A 22,209-nucleotide genomic window follows, 5' to 3' on the forward strand; every position below is an offset into this window, starting at 1 on the left:
ACCCAGAGAAAACTGTTTGTGAGTTAGGAAATAGTATGGTATTATCACTTACACTCTGTTCAAAGGTGGCAGGAACACTCTTTGTCTTCCATAGCAACAAAAGGAAAAAAGAGAAACTAGGTGGGGGCCTGTGTCATGGTACAGCTGGTTAAGCTGCTGCCGGTGATGCCGCATCCCATACTGGAACACCAGTTCACATCCTGGTTAATGCACCTGGGAAAGCCGAGGAAGGTGGCCCAAGTCCTTGGGCCTTTGCCACCCATGTGGGAGACCTAGATAGAGTTCCTGACTCCTGGCTTCAGTCTGGCCCAGCCTTGGCTGTAGTGGCCATTTGGGGAGTGAACCAGTGAACGCAAGATCTCTCTTTCTCTGTCACTCTGCCTTCCAAATAAATAAAATAAATCTTTAAAAAACAATAAGAGAAACCAGGTCTTCAGTGCATCTTGAATTCTAACCCAGACTTGAGCATGCCCCACTGCTCCAGGAGACTGCAAGTGCCCCCTTTTCCTTGCAGGTGGCTCACCTGTTTAAGGACAGGCCCGATCTCACAGAGGTGGGGAAGTTCAGGTCTATCCCAGAACAAGCCCTCACTTCTTCACTCACAGGTCCCCACCAAGACCCAGGAAGACTCTCAGGGTCTCCCCAGACGCAGATCACCCTAAATGTCTTAAAGCTGCTATCATCTGTGGTTTCAGTTTGTTTCCTGGTGCAGAACCAGTAAAATTGGACAAAACCAAGACTTGTTGACGTTTGCATGACTCTACAAAGAGAAGTGAGCAGTAGTAGGAAGGAAAAAGAGGAAGCGATGAGAGAGGAGGCCTGGAGGCAAGTTTGGATCCAGCAGAAGCACAGCTGTTTGTGATCCACCTGGAATAACACAGATGTCTCATGAGAAGCACTGTCCTGCCATATGATCAGTGCAGCCTAAAGGCAATGAAAAGAATGGGAAGAATGGGGAGCTACTCCGGACGGTTCTCTCCAACCATAAATGCTGTGAATGTGTGAAAATCAGTGGGTCCCCAACACAAGACCAGGAGGCACCTGGCAGTGCCTGGGCTGCAGGCACAATGAAGTGGAGGGCTGGGCATTGCTCAGCCAGGGTGGAAAAGAGCGGGGAAGACAGGATCATGAGGACAAAGGAAAGAAGGGCTGTTAGAGTCTTCCTGGGATGGACAACTGGCAGGAGAAAGCAATGAAGCCAAAGTTGGCTCTGAAGAATCATGGAGAAGGTAAGCAAAATGGCAGCTGGGCCAGAGTCATGGCTGGATTGTTCCCAGAGGGCCACTGAGTTGTGCCAACAAGAGATGTGCTGCCAATGGCTGCCTTGTAACAAGACAGCTCGAGGATTCCCTTGACAGTTTTATCTCCCCTGGACCGGTCCTGTAGCAAGTTAGCTAGGAGGAAGGAGCAATCCTGCACTGGGGCAGGATGCATTCTTCACTCTTGAGAGGGGAAATCTTTGAAACTAAATTCATGTTGGGGGTGGGGCACACAGCTTGCCTGTTCCAGGTATACCAAGGACTTTTAATGCAAACTTAATGAGAACTGAAACATTTATAGATTCAGTGACTTTTGATATGGAATATTGGCTAGGGTCCTGGTTAACTACCACAGCCACCACTGCTCTTTGATCTAATACTAAGACACACTATGCTGGCAAGGACTTGGCAGAGTAGAGTGTAAGGAATTTAAATCTACAAAAGTAGAGTGGCTATTGGATTGGATGTTGGACTACGGGGGTCTTCTATTTCGGACCCACGCTCTCAGTCAGTGAGATGGCAGAAATTCCACTGTCAAATCTGGGATTCCATTTGGGCACAGATGCTTGGAATACTGCATTTTCCAAGAATCTAAGGGACGAGGGCACGGGTTCCCTGGGACATGTGATGCAAAGTTTAGGGAATCGGTTTCATCCCACAGGTGTTTAGAGAGGGTTCAGTGTGGGGTGCAGAGGCAGGCAGCAAGTATAGATGAGCTCCTTGAAGACGGTACCTGGGAACAGAACCTCTAAACCACTGCCATGGGTCTGGTAAGCTCCATGACAGAACTCTGCAAAAGGAGACAAAAGCCACTTCTACTTCAGAGAGTGACGAAGCACCTCAGGACACCGCAGTCCAGTCCACAAAGATCAGTGGATGAGGAAGTGAGAAAGGCTACATATTGTGAAGCACACAGTGGATATTTCTGATGAAGACAGTAGCACAAAACATGCTCCCCTCATAAGCTAATGCCCCACATAAAGGAGAGGCTTTGGGTGATTACCCAAACACCTTGAGACCGTTTGGTCTTAACTTTGGTTTCTCAAAGAGGACCCAGGACAAGTGCACTGTATTCCAGCTTATGTGATGGTCCTGGCACCCAGAACTGGTTGGGGCAGGGAAATGACTTTAGTAAAGTCCAAGTCCAGCACGTGGGGCAGAGTGTGCTGGTGAATGGGATCTACCACGCACAGCTTGGACATGGGAAAGAGCTTATTTCCCTGATGGCACAGGCCACTGAAGTTCTGTTCACAGAGGAGCAGAAACCAAATTGTTCAGTACAAAAGACACAGACTGCTGCAGAAGCCTAACCCAGTTTGGCTCGCGTTACAGGCTGAGTAGCATTTGTTTCCCTTGAACTTGGGCAGCCGCTTAACGTCTGCTGTCTTAGTGTTGGTTAGCTTGGTTGACTAACGGTAGAGACATGATCTGGTGGTGGTACTGGGAGGCGGGGCAGTGGGCAGTCTCTGGGTCCCTGTGGGCATGCTTCTGAGGTTGAGAGGTGGGTTCTCTTATTTCCTGGCTCACCATGTGATCCTGCCTTAACCACTCTTCACCAGATGCTGGCTTATCGGGCCCTCTGATCCTGTAACCTCAAACTTCAAGATGAAATGAATCTTTTCTTTCCCAAGGAAACGCTTATTAAAGTAACACCAAGTAGACAGAAACGGGATTGCCCTAGCAGCTGTGAGATCTTCCTCATTGGTCTTAGACACAGAAAGGAAGGAAACACTGAAAACCTCAGAAATTAAGAAAAATAATGTTTAAATGCTACATCTCAGAAAAATTAAAATTAATACAAAATATCTATGAGAAGCAAAATATGGAGTATTTAAGTAAAGCTGAGTCCCAGCCCACCAGTTGTAACCTTGACCTCACTCATTTCCCACTGGCCTGGCCCTGGGAGAGTGAACCTCTGCAGAAATCTGATGGGGAACAAAGGTGGGGCTGTAGATCCAAGAACCAGCCACTCAGCTTTTCCATCCACAGGTGCAGGGGCCCGAGGTCCTTGGCTAGGCAAGGGTGCGCAGGGAAAGTCATCTCCCTTGATCTGCAAAAGTTCATGGAAAATGTAGAATACAAAAAAAAAAAAAAAACTATGTAGAATCTTCAATTTTTTTTGGCACCAAAATAAACTTATCTTTGAATTCCATTTTCTATGAACTTTGGGAAGTGCCCTCATATACAGAGCTACATTAACATGTCCTAAGCCACAGCTACTAGCACCTAGAATTTCTAATCCACTGGAGATGACAGAGAATTGAAGATGACAGAGAACTGGGCATTTCAGCCTACAAGCCAGCAGAGGAGCTCAGCTCCCCCAGCCCAGGTCCAGAGGCAGAGGGACAGGGCAGGAATCTACCATCCAGGGAGGAGCCATGCCTGGGGAACGGCCAACAGGTTAAGAATAATGTAGAACAAACAACAACTGAAAAGACCACAGTTTAGGCATAAGCCCTTTGCCCTTTAACAGAGTTGGAGAAAGTACAGTCTCTCTAATTTTTCAGGAAAAAAAATCAGACACAACCAAGCTGTGACAAGGACTATGAGGCAAGGAGGAGAAGGGGACTGTAGCAATTTGCAAGAAGCTAAGCATTATAGAAGCTGTGGCACTCCACGTCGGCTTGAGCCAGGTGCTCCCTGACAGGTGAGTCTGGTGAGAGCCTCACAAGGCACAGCCATGAACCTGAGAATTCACAACAGAAACCACAGCCATTCTGAAAAGTCCATGAAGTTTACCAGGTTCTTTCGGCTCTATTCATTTGATTCCCAAACCACCGAGGACCAGCAGGGAGGTGTAGGGTTGAGTGGGTGAAACAGAAGGTGGTCAGGGAGCAGAAAACATTTCCCAGTGATAACTAATGCTATGGTCTGATGTTTATGTTCCCTCAAAACCCAAACGTTGAGACCCCAAACTCCAAGGTGATGGTATCGGGAGGTGCAGCCTTTGGGGAGGTGACTAGGTCATGAGGTGGGGTCTTCACCATTGGTGCCCTTTTAACAGATGCCTGAGGATGACGGGAGAACTAGGCAGGCTGCAAGCCAGTAAAGCACTATCCCCAGCACGTGACCGTGGGCACCCAGATCTTGGACTTCCGGCTTTCAGAACAGGGAGAAGTAAATTTTCTATTATTAAAAAGCCATCCGACCTACGTTGATTTGTTACAGGAGCCTGACTGGACTTAGCCAGTTCCTAATCTGGAGTCTCCAGGTCTCAGCCCCTGGTTGAAACACCAGTGCCTAACCACAATGAAGCCAGTGGCTATGATTGCAAACTTGCCTGGGTCAGAGGTACTTGTCCTCATTAGGGGACACCCTGAGTTGACTTTTGCTTGTAAAAGGAGGAGGACATGGAGCGGGTGACCGTAGGCACAGCCTGAAATGAGGGAGTTTGGAGATACTGCAATGGCCCCATGTTTCATAGGTTTTATAAAACCCTGCAAAGACACGTGTAAGACTTTGAAGTTTAAGAAGACAGAAACAAGCAAAGACAATGAGGATGCAGTCATGACTCTTAAAATCTACTCCAAGGTCAAAAACAAGATGAAGGGCACACAGGGTAGAAAGCTTTTCCCATGACTGTCTACTAACTTTAGGAAACATCTCACAGGTTGGGTTCCCTGAATCCTCTGCCATCTGTGACGCTGACTCTCAGCTCTGCATGAATGTCTATCCCCACCCCCAACAATGACAGTGGACATTTGCTCCATGAAAGAGTGTTGGGCACAGATAAGCAATGTCTCTTGACCCCTTTCTTAATTCTACTCCAAATGTATTATCTTGGCTTCCTCCCCTAGGGGAGCCTATGCATCAGTGACATCCATCATGCATTTAACATTTGTACTTAGGTATATACAAGTTCTGAGAGTGATTGACTGGCAAAAGGAAAAAGAGGAAAGATAATACAACACAGGTCACTTAAGGGCTCTTCTGACTTGAGCGATGCAGACTAATGTACACAGCTGTTGAAAACATTAGTAATTATTTATCAAAATGGTAATGCATGTAACATGAAAGCAATCAACCAGTGGCAGAAGGAAATAAAGGAAACATGGTATCTAAAGGATTCAAGATTTTCAATGATCCCTGTAGCCTTTTCCAAAATAAACAATAAGAAAATCTGCAAATAATCACTTCCAGGTGATTGTATAGCAGAAATGGGAAAAAAAAAACTTGAATACAAAATCAGGAGAATGCAAAAGATGGCTTATAAATGCGGGTTTTTTCCCATATATTAAATATCAGTAGAAAAAAATAACATGTTCAGGGGCTGACGCTGTGGCATAGTGGATAAAGCTGCCACCTGCAATGCCAGCATCCCATATGGGTGCCCGTTCGAGTCCCAGCTGCTCCACTTCTGATCCAGCTCCCTGCTATGGTCTGAGAAAGCAACAGAAGATGGCCCAAGTCCTTGGGCTCCTGCACCTACATGGGATAATCGGAAGAAGCTCCTGGCTCCTGGCTTTGGATCGGTGTAGCTCTGGCTGTTGTGGCCAACTGGGGAGTGAACCAGTGGTTGAAAGACCTCTCTCACTCTGCCTCTCCATCTCTGTGTGTAACTCTAACTTTTAAATAAATAAGTAAATCTTTAAACACACACACATTTAAGTTCTCTCTCATGAGCAAACATTAATAGTGTCTAGATTTTTTTTGGAGTAGATATTCAAACAGAAGAATGCCATGTAAATATAATGACTGGACAGAGTGTAGGGTACCTGCAAGATGAATCAAAGGATTAAAAGAGGACCTATTGGGGTTGGTGCTGTGGCACAGCAAGTTAAAACCCTGGCCTGAAGTGCCAGCATCCCATATGGGTGCCGGTTCTAATTCCAGCTCCTCTACTTCTGATCCAGCTTTCTCCTGTGGCCTGGGAAACAGAAGATGGCCCAAGTGCTTGGGCCCCTGCACCCATGTGGGAGACCTGGAAGAAGCTCCTGGCTCCTGGCTTCGGATCAGTGCAGCCGTTGCGGCCATCTTGGGAGTGAACCAGCAGATGGAAGACCTCTCTTTCTGTCTCTACCTCTCTGTATAACTCTTTCAAATAAATAAAATAAATCTTTAAAATAAATAAATAAATAGGACTGATTGACAGTAGGGGGTTAAGCCCATTACCACACGGCTTCTCATTACATCACTTCCCTAATAGCAGCATCACACAGTAACTTTCATTCTGATTGACTCAAGAGCTCTTTTGGGCTCTAATTATAGATTCCTCTTATATTCCACAAAAAGATTTGAGAGGCTTCCCACTACTGTGAAATCACAGCCAAACTGAAATCTCCCTACACATATAAAATTCTATAATCAATTCATACTTGCTAGCACAATAGAGTGTTTCCTTGCTTTATATGGCTTTCTCCTTCTCCCTCAAAATAATAATAATAATAATAATAATAATAATAATACTAAAGCAACTTTGGGGCTGGTATTCTGCAGCAGCAGATTAAGACATTGTGATGCCAGCATTCCATATCGGAGCACCGGTTCAGTTCCCTGCTACTCCACTTCTGATCCAGCTCCGTGCTAATGTACCTGGGAAGGCAGCAGAGGATGCGCCAAGTACCTGGGCTCCTGCCATCCACATGGGAGACTTGGATGGAGTTCCTGGCTCCTGGCGTTGGCCTTGCCCAGACCTGGCTACTGCGGCCATAAGGCAGTGAACCAGTGGATGGAATATCTCTTTGTGTCTCTCCCTCTCTCCCTGTCACTCTGCCTTGCAAACAAATAAGTATTTTTAAAAATTAAAATAAAAAAAAACTCTGAGTACAAGATCCACATCTGCTTTGTCTCAATCATAAGGTTCATTCCTTTGTATATGAATGCCTGGTAGCTCTCATTGTGCACCTGAACTACAATCATGCACATCATTTTGTGGATAAGGATGATGTCATCAGTAGCTCTTTATCATAAAGGTAAATGCTCGGGATTTTGTTTCCAATCATGGGGAAGATATGCAAAGACCCTGTTCATATATTTATCCGCTGCCCCTCATTCAGCAGCCCTCCCACCAATTTTGTGATAATCTCTTGTGGGCATACAAGATGGCTAGTGGGCTCTAGGGTAAGGCTGAAGACCAATGAACAAAGTGCAGATAAATGGCTAAAAGGAAGACTTTGGGCCCATTACAACTGTTTCTTCTCTAACTCAACGGCTACCCCCACCCCCTACACACCATGAGTTGGAAACTACCAGATGCCTTGTGACAAACATTCCCAACCAGTGGGGCCAGGAACTTCTGACATCATTATCCCTTTGCCCCTCTCATCACAAACCCAGAGCCACAGAAAGCTCGGACTAAACCATCACATTAAACAGCACTCTATAAACAAGGAAGCAACCTTTAAGAACAGGTGCAAGGATATATTTTTTTGCTCATTAAGCCACTAAGAAAATTCTAGAATTCTGCTTTTGCACATATCAAGTTGACATTTAATTTTTTTCATCATAATTTTAATTAACTGCAATAGCTGTAATTCTGGCACATTGGAATTATTAGAATTTTTAATTAAAACATATCACTCTTTAAATGGAACTCCCAAAACCTAAATACCACAGCAATTTATAACATCTTCATCCATCAAAAAAAAAAATACATGAACAAACTCTCCTTTAACAGGAGAGTTTTTCTTCATGAACTCATATGTCCATTCCACTAAAAGAATTTTCTTTCAATGCTTTATGCTTGAAAGGCTTTTATTAATCTCCCTATTATACTTCTTTATAACAAAGTAATACATAAAGCAATTTAAAAAATTTTTTCTGTGACCATAGACAAAGTGTTTGATTTTAATTGTGAGCTATCATTACTAATGTACATAATTTATTCAAAGAACATTAATAATTATCAGAATGTTATTGTAGTTAACAGGGAAAATACAATTTTATCAGGAATTCATTTCCAAAGAAATAGATAGGGCTTTTATCTTTCCTTCAATTAGTTTGTATGTTTATAAATGAAGACTACCTATTGCTATAGTAAAGCAAGGTTAAGAACTAATTTCATACCTTTTCTCTTTCCTTTTTATAGATGTAAGCAGTAAGAAACCTTATTTACAAAGGAAGGAACTTATCTTTAAAAAATCTTTTTGTCCATCATCTTATATCTAGATCAGGTCCTCCTTTAATGTTCCTGAAAGCCAAGAACTCAAAACTACCTAACTTCCAAAAAGATGTGTTTCCAGGTTCTTCCAACCATTCACTTTCCCAACACAGATACTACTATTTTTTTTGAAAATTTTTTTAACATTTATTTAGTAAATATAAATTTCCAAAGTACAGTTTATGGGTTACAATGCCCCCCCCATAACTTCCCTCCCACATGCACCCCTCCCATCTCCCATGCCTCTCCCATTCCATTCACATTAAGATTCATTTTCAATTATCTTTATATACAGAAGATAGATTTAGTATATATTAAGTAAAGATTTCATCAGTTTGCACCCACACAGAAACACAAAGTGTTTCAGTACTAGTTACAGCACTACTTCACATTGGACAACACATTAAGGACAGAGATCCCACATGAGGAGTAAGTACACAGTGACTCCTGTTGTTGACTTAACAACTTGACACTCCTGTTTATGGTGTCAGTAATCTCCCTAGGCTCTAGTCATGAGTTGCCAAGACTATGGAAGCCTTTTGAGTTCGCCAACTTCAATCTTATTTAGACAGGGTCATAGTCAAAGTGGAAGTTCTCTCCTCCCTTCAAAGAAAGGTACCTCCTTCTTTGATGGCCCCATTCTTTCCACTGGGATCTCACTCACAGAGATCTTTCATTTAGGGTTTGTTGTTTTGTTTTGTTTTGTTTTGTTTTGTTTTGCCAGAGTGTCTTGGCTTTCCATGCCTAAAATACTCTCATGGGCTCTTCAGCCATATCCGAATGCGTTAAGGGCTGATTCTGAGGCCAGAGTGCTATTTAGGACATCTGCCATTCTATGAGTCTACTGTGTATCCCGCTTCCCATGTTGGATCGTTCTCTCCCTTTTTGATTCTATCAGCTAGTATTTGCAGACACTAGTCTTGTTTGTGTGATCCCTTTGACTCTTAGACCTATCAGTGTGATCAATTGTGAACTGAAATTGATCACTTGGACTAGTGAGATGGCATTGGTACATACAACCTTGATGGGATTGTATTGGAATCCCCTGGTGTGGGGAGCAATCCGGACTAGACTGAGTTACTGGAATTAAGACTTATTCTATGCATCTGCTCTCCCACAATATGGCGCTGAGAAGAGAAGTAAACAGCTTCCGCACAGCTGCCTCCAGTTCAACCAATAAACTGTAGGACTTGCTCCTGATTGGAGAGCAGCGTACTCGGCGTGTGGGCAGCCGAGTTAGGATTGGCGGAGGAGGACTATAAAGGAGGAGAGAGACGGCATGCACCAGGAACATCTAAGGGGAACATCTAGGGGAACGCCTGTGCAGCCCCCGAGAAAGCCGGCCGGCGGTGTGCTGCTCCCCTGCGGAAGTGGGGAATGTGGCCAGGGGGAACTGCCCTTCCACGGAGGTGGAAGGGATAGTAGCCAACCCGGGAAGAACCAGCAGCAAACCCGGGGAGGGCCGAGCAGACGAAAGAACAGCGCAGGGTCCTGTGTCGTTCCTCCACGAAGACGGGGAGCGACACCCTGGCACGTTTCTAACTCCACCATTTGGGGCAAGTTAGCTTGAGCATGTCCCAAATTGTATATCTCCTCCCTCTCTTATTCCCATTCTTACATTTAACAGGGATCACTTTTCAATTAAATTCAACCCCTAAGAATAATTGTGTGTCAATTACAGAGTTCAACCAATAGTACTAGAAAAAAAAATACTAAAAGGGATAAAGTATTAAATTGTACATCAACAGTCAGGACAAGGGCTGATCAAGTCACTGTTTCTCATAGTGTCCATTTCACTTCAACAGGTTACTAATATTTTTATAGACCTGTGGCTGTGGGATGACATTTTCATACTCCAGAAAAACACACATCACAAAGATTCAGGATGGATAACAATCATACTTATCCTCTGTCAAGGAAAAAATTGATGGTAAAATATGGATGGTGAAGGAGACGTCGCAACATCAGTTTTGCAGTCAATCTTTGTTTAAGAAGGGTACTCTTAAAAGTTGGGGTCAGGGAAATTGACTTCCCACCCATTCTTTCATAGCTCTCTGAAAAATCTTCCTATTCCTGGAGAACCCTCCTTGAGGGAAATATGTTGTTGCTATTCCATTCCTTTACAAGCTTTATACAAATAAAGATGCATTCAGTTGGATTAACACATGAATTCCTTTCTAATATGTGAGTTTGTAGCAGATGCTATAGGAGAAGTAATGAATCTTTTAAAAAGGCAGAAACATAACTCTTGTTCAGTCTATTTGAAGAGAAGATGCCTCATAAATCACAGTGTTCTGACAATACAGAAACCAGACTATGTTCAATAGTTTTTATAATCTCAAGGAGAACCCTGGAAACAGTCCAAATGTTCAATAATAGAAAAACATTTAAATAAATTATGTAGTAGTCATACGAGCAGTCTTCAAAAAGTACCTGGAAAAATTGCACACTATGCATAAAGGATTTCAAAAAATATTCGTACCAAAATAAATTTATCTTTTCTTTCCTTTTTCTACTAACTTTTTAAAGTACCCTTGTATAATGGAAAATGCAGTGTTTTCATTTGAAGAACATATATTGGCATTACCAAGTGTTCTTTATTATGGTGTATAGTAAAAAAAAAAAAAAAACAAGAGATAAAATTGTAAAGAAATTTCATATTAACTTGTAAAAACACAAGTGAGTAGAAACAGACTGTTAAAATCTAACCAACTGTTTCCAGTGGCTATCCTTAAGTGGCTGTCAATGCTTTATGCTTTGTCTTGTAATTGTGACAAATTTCTCCTTTGTTCTTGTTCTTTCCAAATTTTCCACAAAGGACGTGCGTTTCTCTCACAATCAGAGGGAAAACAGGCTTAGGAAGAGGTGAGGAAAGTGGAGAAAGGGGCTCAGTTCTCAGAGCTGCTGTGGGAGCAGGACCAGCCTCCTGGCATCTCAGCTATTCAATAGGTTAACAGAGCTGAAAGCTACCCCACCCCATGTAGGGCTGCTTCCTGCCAGCAGGGGTGCTGTTTTCTAATCAGCAGGGGAAGACACTCCTGTTGATCATTACCTCACTGAAGTCCTGATCATCTCTCTCCTTAACCAACTTGATACTTTTCACCATTGAATATCCTGGTTAGTTACTTAGGGTTACAGACTTCACGCATTCCACTGACAGTGGGTGATCAACCAATCAGGTCCCCATCACGCTAATCTCATGAAATAATCCCAGTTCATACAGGTTAAAAAAATAGATAAACAGGCAACAGGTAAAATGCTGTAAACCAGCAACAGGTAAAATGCTGTAAACCAGCAGAGTTAGCTGGGCCTTCCGGGTGACCTTTGGGCAATGTTTACCTGGGCTATATAACATGGTTTCCATCTCTTACCTCAGCAAATGGGGAGGGATCTTGACAATAGTATCCAGACCACCCAGAGTTTCTGCAAAGGGGAAAAAAAAGAAGTTAAAAATAGATAAAGACTGAGAATCCATACTGTACACGGTTTTCACTGTTAGTTTTTTCCTCTGGGAATTCCTATAATTATAAATGAGTCAATTCTCAATGGTATGCACACAACTCATCCATATTTTAAGATCCCTCTGCTCTGATACCCTGGAGACTTCCCCAGACTTTGCCTCACTATCAGAGAAGGAAAGATTGAAAACTAGGACACATTTCCCTACAGAGACAAAGAATGAATAGTTAAATTCCTAACCAGAACCAGAATGCTAATTAAATTTAGTTATAACTGGCTAAGATAGTATATTCTTGCAATAAAAATAGAGAAACGAAAGCTGGTCCCCTGAAAATAGCCATTTCAATATCCTTAAACAATAACTCATGCTTGTGGAAGACTTTCAAGTTCACAAGATACCTTATGCAACATCTTATTCTCACTCACATGTTTATAACACGGTAGGTTAAACTTTTGTAAAATCATGTTGTAGTTAACGATACTGATTGGAAGGCTCAGCCCAAATCTCATTAATCCAACCTGGATATTCAGTACTTTACCATTGTTTGTGGATTACTCACATAAATTCACTATTCTCTTCCCAAAACACCGTTCTATTTCAATCACTCCTACTTGCATCCCATTTTTCAGGTCAAATTGTGTTGGCTCCTCTCTTAACTCCTTAGACTCAAAAGCTTTGTCAATTTGAACTACTTTGCCTGGATAAGGTGAAACATTTCTTCTCATCTTGCTAAGAGTTCTGAGAGAACAACAGATCCTAAACATACCCCTGAGTCCCAGGCCTAATGGACCAAAGCATGATAGGATCAGCCTGTTGTGACCAAAGGGCCAAAACAGAGGACTGGAGGAAAGCAATGAGCAGACAGAAAGATGAGCTCAGCGGGGTTGGTGGTGCTTACAATGAGGCCAGGGGAGGAGGTGGGAGGCCTGAGGTCAGGGCTGAGGGTGAGAGAATGAGAAATAAATGAAGCCTTGAGATGCAAGGCCAGGGAGCAGCTCCAAGGCCAGCACCCAGGACAATGTGATGCTGCTTGCCCAAGAGAGGTAGTAAGACTGAACAATAAAATCAACACGGCTTTCCTCACTGGGCAGAGGGGTTTTATATCCAACTCAGGATGTGTAACAGGGCCCAGTTGTACAAACGCTTAACACCGAGGTAGAACAAAGGGCAGCTGTGTAGAAGCCACAATGACTCCAAGCAGTCTCACTGAGTGCAGCACAGGAGAGCCCTCCCCTAGACTTGCAATGATAAGCATGGAACCAAAGGCAAAGAGGGCCTAGAGCTCAAGGAGGGGACGGCTGCAGCTTGACTGTCAGCCTGCAGGACCCAACAATAACCCGGGGAGAGAGACCCGTGGAGGAACCAACAGAGAAAGAAAGCAACGAGAACCACGTTCTGTTTCTGGCTCCCTGCCAGCTGTGATACTGTGAGGTAGGGACAAAGCGTTTCCCTCCTCTAAGCTTCAGTTCTCTCATCTCCCAAAACAGGCCTCGAACACCCACCTCATGGAATTCCTGCCAGGAGCCAATGAAAAAAGGACCATTAACAGCCTGAATCAGTCCCCGGACTGCCAGTTCCTGTCTCCCTTCCTTGACTCACTGGACCACGCGCGGAGCTAGGGACCCAATGCCGAGGACAGTCGCAGCCGGGGAATTCACGGAGTGTGCGTTCTTGTTTCAAACTCGATGAATACCAAGAAGGAAAACTCAGGAAATGAAGCCAAAATACAACAGATCCCACTGTGGACTGTGGTGGTCAGGGCTTCCCGCAGGGGGCGATGAGACTGAAAATGGGCTGTGTAAATTGGGCAAGGAGGGGGCGTGCCAAGTTCCAAGCACATCAAGACTTCAAAATAAAATCCACCCTCCTCTGCTCCACACAGTCCCTCTGGTCCCAGCCTCCATCTTTGCTCCCTGGATGACTCCAGTGGCCTCCGCCAGGGCTTCCTGCTTTCAGGTCTAGCCCCCTGCAGCTGCACGGTCTTCTCATCACAGTAGCTTGAGAGATCCTCTGAAGACCCAAGTCCCAGCTCTTCTTTTCCCCACTCCACTCTCTCTCATTGTAAGCAAAAGCCAAGTCCATAGATTTGGATACTTCCCTGCCTCAGAACCTCCTTTCTGTAAGGCTTTCCCTGTCCACCCTATTTAAAATACAACCCCCCTTCCCTCCAGGCTATCTCCCTTGGCTGCTTTCTGTTTTCCTTCAGCTCATAGCACTATGAGCTGTCATGTGTACTTTATTCATCTTGATTATTAGCTGCAAGTGGATCCATGAAGGCAGGATAGGGACTTCATGCCTGTTTTGCTCACTATTGGTATCCCAGTGCATGGAATGGAACCTGGCACATAGTAGGTGCTCACCAAATATTTGGTTACTTATGAAAAATAAGAGTACAGTATACATGAGTTCATGAAAGGTCAGTATGGCTGGAATTCAGAGAGCTATGGGGAGGCAGGTGCAGGACAAGGCTGTGAGGTGGACAGGAGTAAGGCCATGCAGGGCTTGACCAAAGCCAGTAAGGATTTTGGTCTTCACCCTGATGGGATGCCCGTGTCTGAATGCAGAGGTACTGATCAGAATGGGCTTCCAAGGTGGCATTGCTTGAAAAATAGTTTTTAAAGACCAGACCAAAAGAAAAAAAAATAATAGGAAGCTGTTGCAGAAGTCCAGATAAGAAAAGGAGGTAACTGGCACAGAAGCAGAGAGACCTAGACAGGCCTGAGACCTAGTTAGGGGGCAAAAATAAGCAGCCCGTGGGTGATGGACAAGGTATAAAAATAATGGCAAAGTCCAGAAATGTATTGAGGATGACTCTGCGTGTCAGGTTGATGCACCCAGGCAGGTAACAGCATCAGCTGATGGACTGGAAGCTCCAGAGGTGAATGAGGTTTGTGAGTGTGGTGGGGTGGGGAAGAATACTTGGTCACTTGCTGAGTTTAAGTGCCTCTGGGCCATTCGAGCAGAGATGCTGAGCTGTGGTTTAGACGTCAGCACAGATGTGGACTAGTGATGTGAACAAGGGCATCATAGACTCAGAAACTGCGCTGAAACTGAGGGTGTGGTCAGCTCCCATGGAGACAGAGCAGCTCAAGAGCCACAGTCACATCCAGAAAGGGTGGCCACAGAGGAAAGCCAAGCGGGCACCCAGCAGTGTTCACCATCGTACATGGAGGTGAGAGGCAGGCTGGAGTGAGAGGAAGAGTAGAAAATGAGGACATGGACACAATCCCTAGATATTTCAAGAAGTCTGGCTGGACTTCCACTTTGCTTATGGCCCTGTTTAAATACTGACAGAGTTTGTGAACTCAAGAGGCTTCCATAGCGTTGGCAGCTTATGTCAAGAGCCTCGGGTGATCACTGATGTCATGAATAAGAGTGTCAATTGTTAAATCAACAACAGGAGTCACTGTACACTTGCTCCCCGTGTAGGACCTCTGTCCTTAATGAGTTGTACTAAGAGAATTAACAGTAAAACTTGTCCTCAAACAGTACTTTATACTTTGTGTGTCTGTGTGGGTGCAAACTGTTGAAATCTTTACTTAGTATAGAGTTGGTATTCTGTATATAAAGATAATTAAAAATTAATCTTAATGAAGAATGGGATGGGAGAGGGAGTAGAAGTTGGGACGGTTTGGGGGTGGGAGGGCAGGTATGGGGGAAAGAACAACTATAATTCAAAAGCTGTACCTATGAAATTTGTATTTATTAAGTAAATAAAGCTTTCTAAAAAAATTTTAAAAAGAAGTAGTCTGTCTGGGAAGGTACTAAAACCACAGCCAGGAGGAAAAGCACAGGCGGGCAGAGAAGGGCAGCGGCTGGACAGATGATCCTTCCTCCCTTATTTGGTGATTCTGCCTCTAATTTCCTCTCCCTTTATTTTCCAGATTCGCTCTACATTAGTCCCCTGAAAGAACTTGCTAAAATGAGAGCAGGGTCCCTTCCAGCTCTACCATTCTGCCATTCTGCTTCATCCTGCCACGTCCCAGCTCCCAGACCTCCAGGAACACCAGTTCCTGAAGACGAACACTGCTCTTCCAGCCCTCCCGAGTTACCCCCAGGCCACTCAGCCATTTCTACTCCTCAGACAGCACCAGAGAGACAGAAGGTACACACACACACACACACACACACACACCACTAGGAACACTGATTTTCAGGGAGGTGTGATGATAAAGTAGAAGAAAATGCTGGGGCCGGGGCTGTGGCATAGCGGGTAAAGCTGCTGCCTGCAGTGCCACCATCCTATATGGGTGCCGGTTCCTCTCCCAGATGCTCTATATCCAATCCAGCTCTCTGCTATGGCCTAGGAAAGCAGTGGAGGATGGCCCAAGTCCTTGGGTCCCTGCACCTGTGTCAGAGACCCAGAAGAAGCTCCCGGCTCCTGGCTTCGGATAAGCCCAGCTCCAGTTGTTGCAGCCAATTGGGTAGTGAACCAGCAGATGAAAGACCTCTCTTTCTCTCTCTCTCTGTGACTCTACCTATCAAATAAATAAATCTTTAAAAAAGAAGAAAAAATGCTAAAGTTGAAAATACCTTAAAGACAAAAATGAAAATATAGAAGAAAATATTAAGATTTAAAACAAGTGATGGGGTCTGGCACTGTGGTGTTAAAGGTTAAGCCTCTGCCTGGGGTGCCAGCATCCCATGTGGGCGCTGTTTAGTGTCCTGGCTGCTCCTCTTCCAATCCAGCTCCCCGCTAGTGTACCTAGGAAGGGAGTGGAACATGGCCCAAGTCCTTGGGCCCCTGCACCCACGTGGGAAACCTGGTAGAAACTCCTGGTTCCTGGCTTCAGATTGGCCAAGCTCCAGCCATTGCGGCCATTTGGGGAGATAACCAGTGGATGGAAGACCTCTGTCTCTTCCTCCCTCTGTACTTCTGCCTCTCAAATGAATAAATAAATCTTATAAAAACAACAAGAAAGCGACAATACGCCACATGTGGTATATGGTGCTCTGTAAAAGGGTGTGGTGCCAAAATGTCAACGGTGTTATCCCTGAGAAGGGAGACTACAGTTGATCCTTGTGTTATCTTGACGCTGATCTAATATTTGTTGGGGTTTTAAATTGAACATTGATGAATATAATTCTCATAAGTTAAAAAAAAAAGGTGACTATCATTTGAAGCCCAGTTTCCTTAGCAATTTCTTAACAACCCTTTCTTAAACTGTAGGTACAGAAGCCCCCAAGAAGTACCAACAGTGCCCGGACTCAAGGAGTCCATCACATTGCTGACATCCATTATTTTGATTGACAGGCATCCACCGTCCTTCTTTCTGAATCAGCACTCTAATTTTGCTTTGAGGAACCAACTTTCCCTCACTGGATTCCTGTGGCACTCACGGCCTAGGCTGAACACACTTAGCCCATTCCAGTCCATGGTCGAGGACTGGTTCGTGGTTGTTTACATGAGCCTGTGGGGCAGGAAAGAATACATACAGCCAAGGAAAGTGCAGGAGTGACTGGTAGGGGTCTGCTCTCTTGAGATGATCTAAACCTGGAGGAGACGCCCCTTCTCCCATGATGACCTAAGGGGCAGATGGCCCTCTCTCTCCCAAGTGTGATGCAAGTGTGGTGACTCATGTGCCCAATCATGAAGATCCAGGAAGAGCATGGCAGTCAGCCCTCAAACAGCAGACAAGGTCCTCAAAACCGAATGTAATTCCTGAGTCAAACTGTACCCATGGGGGCTGGCACCATGGTGTAATAGGTCAAGCCTCCACCTGTGATGCCAGCATCCCCTATGGGCATCAGTTCAAGTCCCAGCTGCTTCTCTTCCAATCCAGCTCTCTGCTGATGGCCTAGGAAAGCAGTAGAACACGGCCCAAGGGCTTGGGCCCCTGCACCCATGCAGAGATCTGGAAGAAGCTCCTGGCTCCTGGTTTTAGATCAGCACAGCTCCGGCCATTGCGGCCATTAAGGGAGTGAACTAGTAAGTGGAAGACCTCTCTGTCTCTTGCTCTCTCTATATGTAACTCTGCCCCTCAAATAAATAAATAGATCATTTAAAAAAAGAACTGTACTCATACTATTCTTGTTGGGGATATTCTATTAATGCAGGAAAAAAATAACTATGCCCTGTCTAAGCTTATATTGATTTAAAAAAATATTTATTTATCTTGAAAGTTAGAGGGGGGGGGAGGAGATGTTCCATTTTCTGGATCTCTCTCTGGATGGTTGCAGCAGCCAGCACTGGGCCAGGCTTAAGCCTGGAGCCAGGAAATTTATTGGTGTCTCCAACATGCATGACAGGGGGCTCAACACTTGAGCCATCTTCTGCTACTTTTCCCAGGCCATTAGCAGGGAGCTGGATTGGAAGTGGAGCAGCTGGGTCTTGAACTGGTACCCATATGGGATACTAGCATCGCAGGTGGAGAACCTACCTGCTACACCACAACCCCAGCCTCAAACAAGGTTTTAATTAATCTGTTGAATTCAACAGATTTCTCGATTATCTTGCCCCTAAGTTACTCTCTCATAAGCAATTCCAACCCCAAGTAGCAGGTATTCCGAGAGAGTTACCGGGGCAAAGCTGTGAACCCAGGAAGGTCACAGACTCTGAGGCTCTCAGGGGTTCTTCCTCCACGTATGGGGCCTCTTGGAGTTTGGGCAGGGGATTCCTGGCAGAAGGACCTCTGCATGAGCAAAGGCAGAGAAATATGCTGTGCACAGCGTGCTCAAAAAAGTGTGGCAGCGAACTGTCACCAGGTTGGTGAGCTCCAGGTAGGGCAGTGAGGAAGAGGAGGTCGAGGCCAGATTCTGAAATGCATTCTAAGGAATTTACAAGGCAAGTCTGTAAAGAAATCATGGGAGTGAGGCATGATGAGTCCTTTAGAATAAAATATTGATGCGGCATGGAGAATGGACTGCAGGGGAAAGACCACATCTTCATGCTTGGGTTCATGCTACAGTCTCCCTCCAATATGCCCTTCTAACAAACTTCTCCCACAAGCATTTCATTCATCCTTGTATCCCAGCTCAGGGCAGGGGAGGGCCTAATACATGCTGAGGAATAAATAAGCCAAGATGGCCCTGACCATTCTTAAGGCAAGCTCGACGTTCAAAGCTCCTCCAGGTCACCCCAACTGCCTCCCCCACCCCAAGTTCATTTCCCCTTCTTCCCCCTGTTTTCCTGGTTTGCTCATTCTAACCCATGTCACAAATGACATGCACTATCATTTAACTCTGTCATGCACGTATGCTTCCTCGTGCCCATTATAGAGCAATTGCTGGGGAAGGCACTCTGTCCCCTTGGGCTACCCGGCTGGACTGCAGGTGTCACTCGGGAAATCCACCTGCATCTGCACTGGGCTTCCCTAGTCGCTTCAAGGACCTACACTCAGCAACCTTGTAGTTTAACTAAACAAGATGTTGAACATCAAATCCCAAACTCATTAAAAACACCCGATGCCTCTCCTCCTCCCTGTTTATCTACATCTGCCGAATTTACAGCAAAATCATAATGAATACGAGGAGAGGCATGTTTGCTGCACAGTTGGGCCCTGCGTTATTATGTTACCCAGCCATCTGTGACCCCTATTAGAGGCATTTGGGAATCTAGCTCAGAATCATGTTGCTGAATGACAATGGCAAAGCAAAAAACAGTACTGTGGCTTTAAGAGCTTTGCTGCTCTGTCAGATAAATGCTGTTTTTTCTTTAATTGCTAGACTAAAATGGTCAAGTGCTTCCACCTACAAGATAAACTTCCTAGACTATATTCTAAAGAGCTTTACGATGATATGCACAGCTTAAAAAAAAAGACGAGACGATTGTCCATACATACACCCAAACATGAGAATTAAGATCTTCTAAATATTGAGTCACTCCAAACCCCATCAGAATTCTACGTTTCACGGGAAAAACAGCTGGTGGCACTTCAGGCTCTCCTATCACGACAAGCGCTGGCTGTTTCTCCCTTTCCAGGGAAAGGGGTTCTAATTTTTTTTAATGGAGTGGTAACTGAGGAATCTCGCGCTGGCTTGGCAAGGCCAGGGACCCACAGAGCTGCCTGCTTCCAGCCCGGCCTTTCCTTTGGCAAAAGCATCGCTAGCACCTTAAGCAGGATCCGGATCTCTCTGCATTTCCACCGCGACCGACCATTCGATTGCCCAAATTTGAGCTTAATTGAACCGTGTTTCTTACTCCTACCCCCCCCCCCAAGGAGTTCTGCAAATTTGCCACAAATTTGCCACCTGGAACTTATTTCCATGCTAGCCTAGCTCACCCATCGGAAACCCCACCTGTCTGAAGGGCACGCCGCAACAGCATCGCTGTGGTCACACAATCCCGGCCGGGTGTTATTTTCCATGGGCGATCCCCATGAAAACTGATACTTAGCAAGCCGGCCTGTATCAGGAAAATCAAATTAAGCAAGCCCTGCCTTCCTGGTTCCGCTCACCACCGCAGGCTTCGGGCGTCAGGCCCCGGGTCTCCAGCGGATGGAGGTCCTGCCTAACTCGGCGATGGGGACCACGGTCCAGGCTAGGTTTGGGAGAAAATAAAGGGACCCGAGGAGGAGCGGCTGCACGCCCACGCCCGAGCCAAGATCGTCGTGTCCCACATCAATCCACCGAGGCAACTCTCGAAATCGCTCGAAATGCATGCTTCTCCGAGGCTTAGCGAGTGCACCCACCGCGCACAGGGCTCGCTCCAGCCCCGGCCCGCGCGGCCCTTCCGCGGCGGCGAGCAGGTGCCCGGCGCCCGCTACGGCTCCCGGCTCGGCGCGCTTACCCAGGGCCCAGGTGCAGCTCTCCTTGATGGCTTTGTACTTGCTCCCGGACGCCTCCTTCTGCAGCTTCCTCAGGATCTCTTCCATCTTGACCTCCCAGGGGGCCCGGCCGCGGACAGCCGCGGGGCGCGCGCGAATCGGGTCGGGGACGCCGCCACTGCCTGGCCCTGGGTGCTCAGGCGGCCACCGCGCTCGCCCCCATGCCGCCCCGGCGCGGCCGCTGATGAATCACGCCGGCTCCATGCCGCGGGCCACGTCAGCCCCGCCGCCCCGCCCCGGCGCCCCGCCCGCCGGGGTCAGGTGCGCTCCGCGCCGCGGCGCCGGGCTGGACCGGAGGCGTCGCGGATAGGTGGAGACGGATGTCCGGGGCTGGCTCGCCCGCCGGGCTCGGGTCCCGCTCGGCCCGAAGGAGAGCTGGACGGCGGCGGGCAGCGGGCGGGGAGGGGCCTCGTCGCGTCTTCCACCCGCCGGGCTCCGGGTCGCCGCGGGAGGAGTCCGGGGCGGCCCAGCGGGGACGCCCGGGAGCCCACAGCGCGGTGGAGGCGCCGCGCCAGCTACATCCTCTCGGCTGCGCACCAGAAAATTAGTGTGATCTTTATTTAATCAGCAGCGCCTTGGGCCGCCCATGTCTGGCTGGGGCTATACTGGACAGAATGAGCTGTGACCCTGCCCGCCGGGAGCTCTTAACCGTGCTCTCCGACACTGGAGAGGACGGGGTGCAGGTGTTAGCGCTTAGAATTCCCATTGTACAGATGGGGACAGTAGGCCCCGAGAAACTAAGTTACTTCCCAAGGCAACAAGAGTTGGACTCCAAACGTGTCCTCTTCCAAAGACCTTTTTACTATCTGCCCCCACTTTGGAAAAAATATGTATTTGAAAGGCAGAATTATAGAGCAAGAGAGGAATCTTCCATCTGCTGGTTCACTCCCAAATGGCACCATCCTGGTCTCCCGCGAGGGTGCAAGGGCCCAAGCACTCAGTCCGTATTACACTGCTTTCCCAGGTGCATTAGTAGGGAGCTGGGTAGGAAGCCGAGCAGCAGGGCCTTGAACTGGGGTTCATATTGGGTTGGCATCATCGCAGGCTGCAGCTTCACCCATGCTTCTCAACGCGGGCAGCAACCTCCCACTGCTTGGGTTCAATTGTTTTCATTGCAGCAGAGGGAGGGGGAACGTGGTGACCGGGAAAGCATCCCCCTGACCCGACCCTGAGAGGCAGGTGAGCCAGGGCCTCAGACCTCAGCAGCACCCTGCCTGCAGGTAACTCGGAGCCTGCCCTGGGGCAGGAGCACCCCCCCCCCCACGCCCCGTTGTTGAGGGAGGAGAAGGAGCGGAGCACTGAGCGTCCTGTCCTGAAAGCTGTGACTGAGAGCCCAGCAAAGGTTTTCAGTCCACTTGCTCTTCTTTAGTGGAGTAACCATAGTGGTGTGGGGGACGATGGACTTCGAGGGGGACCTGGCACCTGGGAGAACAGTGAGGAGGTTCTACAGTCATCAAGGAATAGATCAGGCTATTGACAGGTGGGAATAATTACAAAAACTTGCAAAGTCCCAGCCGCCAAGGACACTAGTACCCACCATCAACACACCCAATGAAGCCACTATTTGGAGAAAGATTTTCAGTGATAGAAAAAAAATGAAGTCAAAATATAATGTCAGACATGAAT

The 22,209-nt window shown here is 46.5% G+C and overlaps 1 protein-coding gene across 2 annotated transcripts in view; it reads right to left on the reverse strand.

Annotated features, from left to right (window-relative positions):
• Window positions 1–20,776, reverse strand: part of ARFGEF3 (ARFGEF family member 3) — a 179,249-nt gene extending 158,473 nt beyond the window's left edge. For both annotated transcript variants that reach the window (XM_051854295.3, XM_089332625.1), the window contains exons 1-2: window positions 20,547–20,776; window positions 11,730–11,781 (exon numbers count right to left, since the gene is read on the reverse strand). In XM_051854295.3, coding sequence (XP_051710255.3) covers window positions 11,730–11,781; window positions 20,547–20,631 — 137 coding nt within the window. In that variant the 5' untranslated portion in view covers window positions 20,632–20,776. The remainder of the gene's footprint in view (window positions 1–11,729; window positions 11,782–20,546) is intronic.
• Between the last annotated feature and the right edge of the window lie 1,433 nt (window positions 20,777–22,209).

This window comes from Oryctolagus cuniculus, chromosome 5 (genome assembly GCF_051225735.1).
Source record: "Oryctolagus cuniculus isolate XC-2025 breed Fujian yellow rabbit chromosome 5, ASM5122573v1, whole genome shotgun sequence".
Taxonomy (NCBI): domain Eukaryota; kingdom Metazoa; phylum Chordata; class Mammalia; order Lagomorpha; family Leporidae; genus Oryctolagus; species Oryctolagus cuniculus.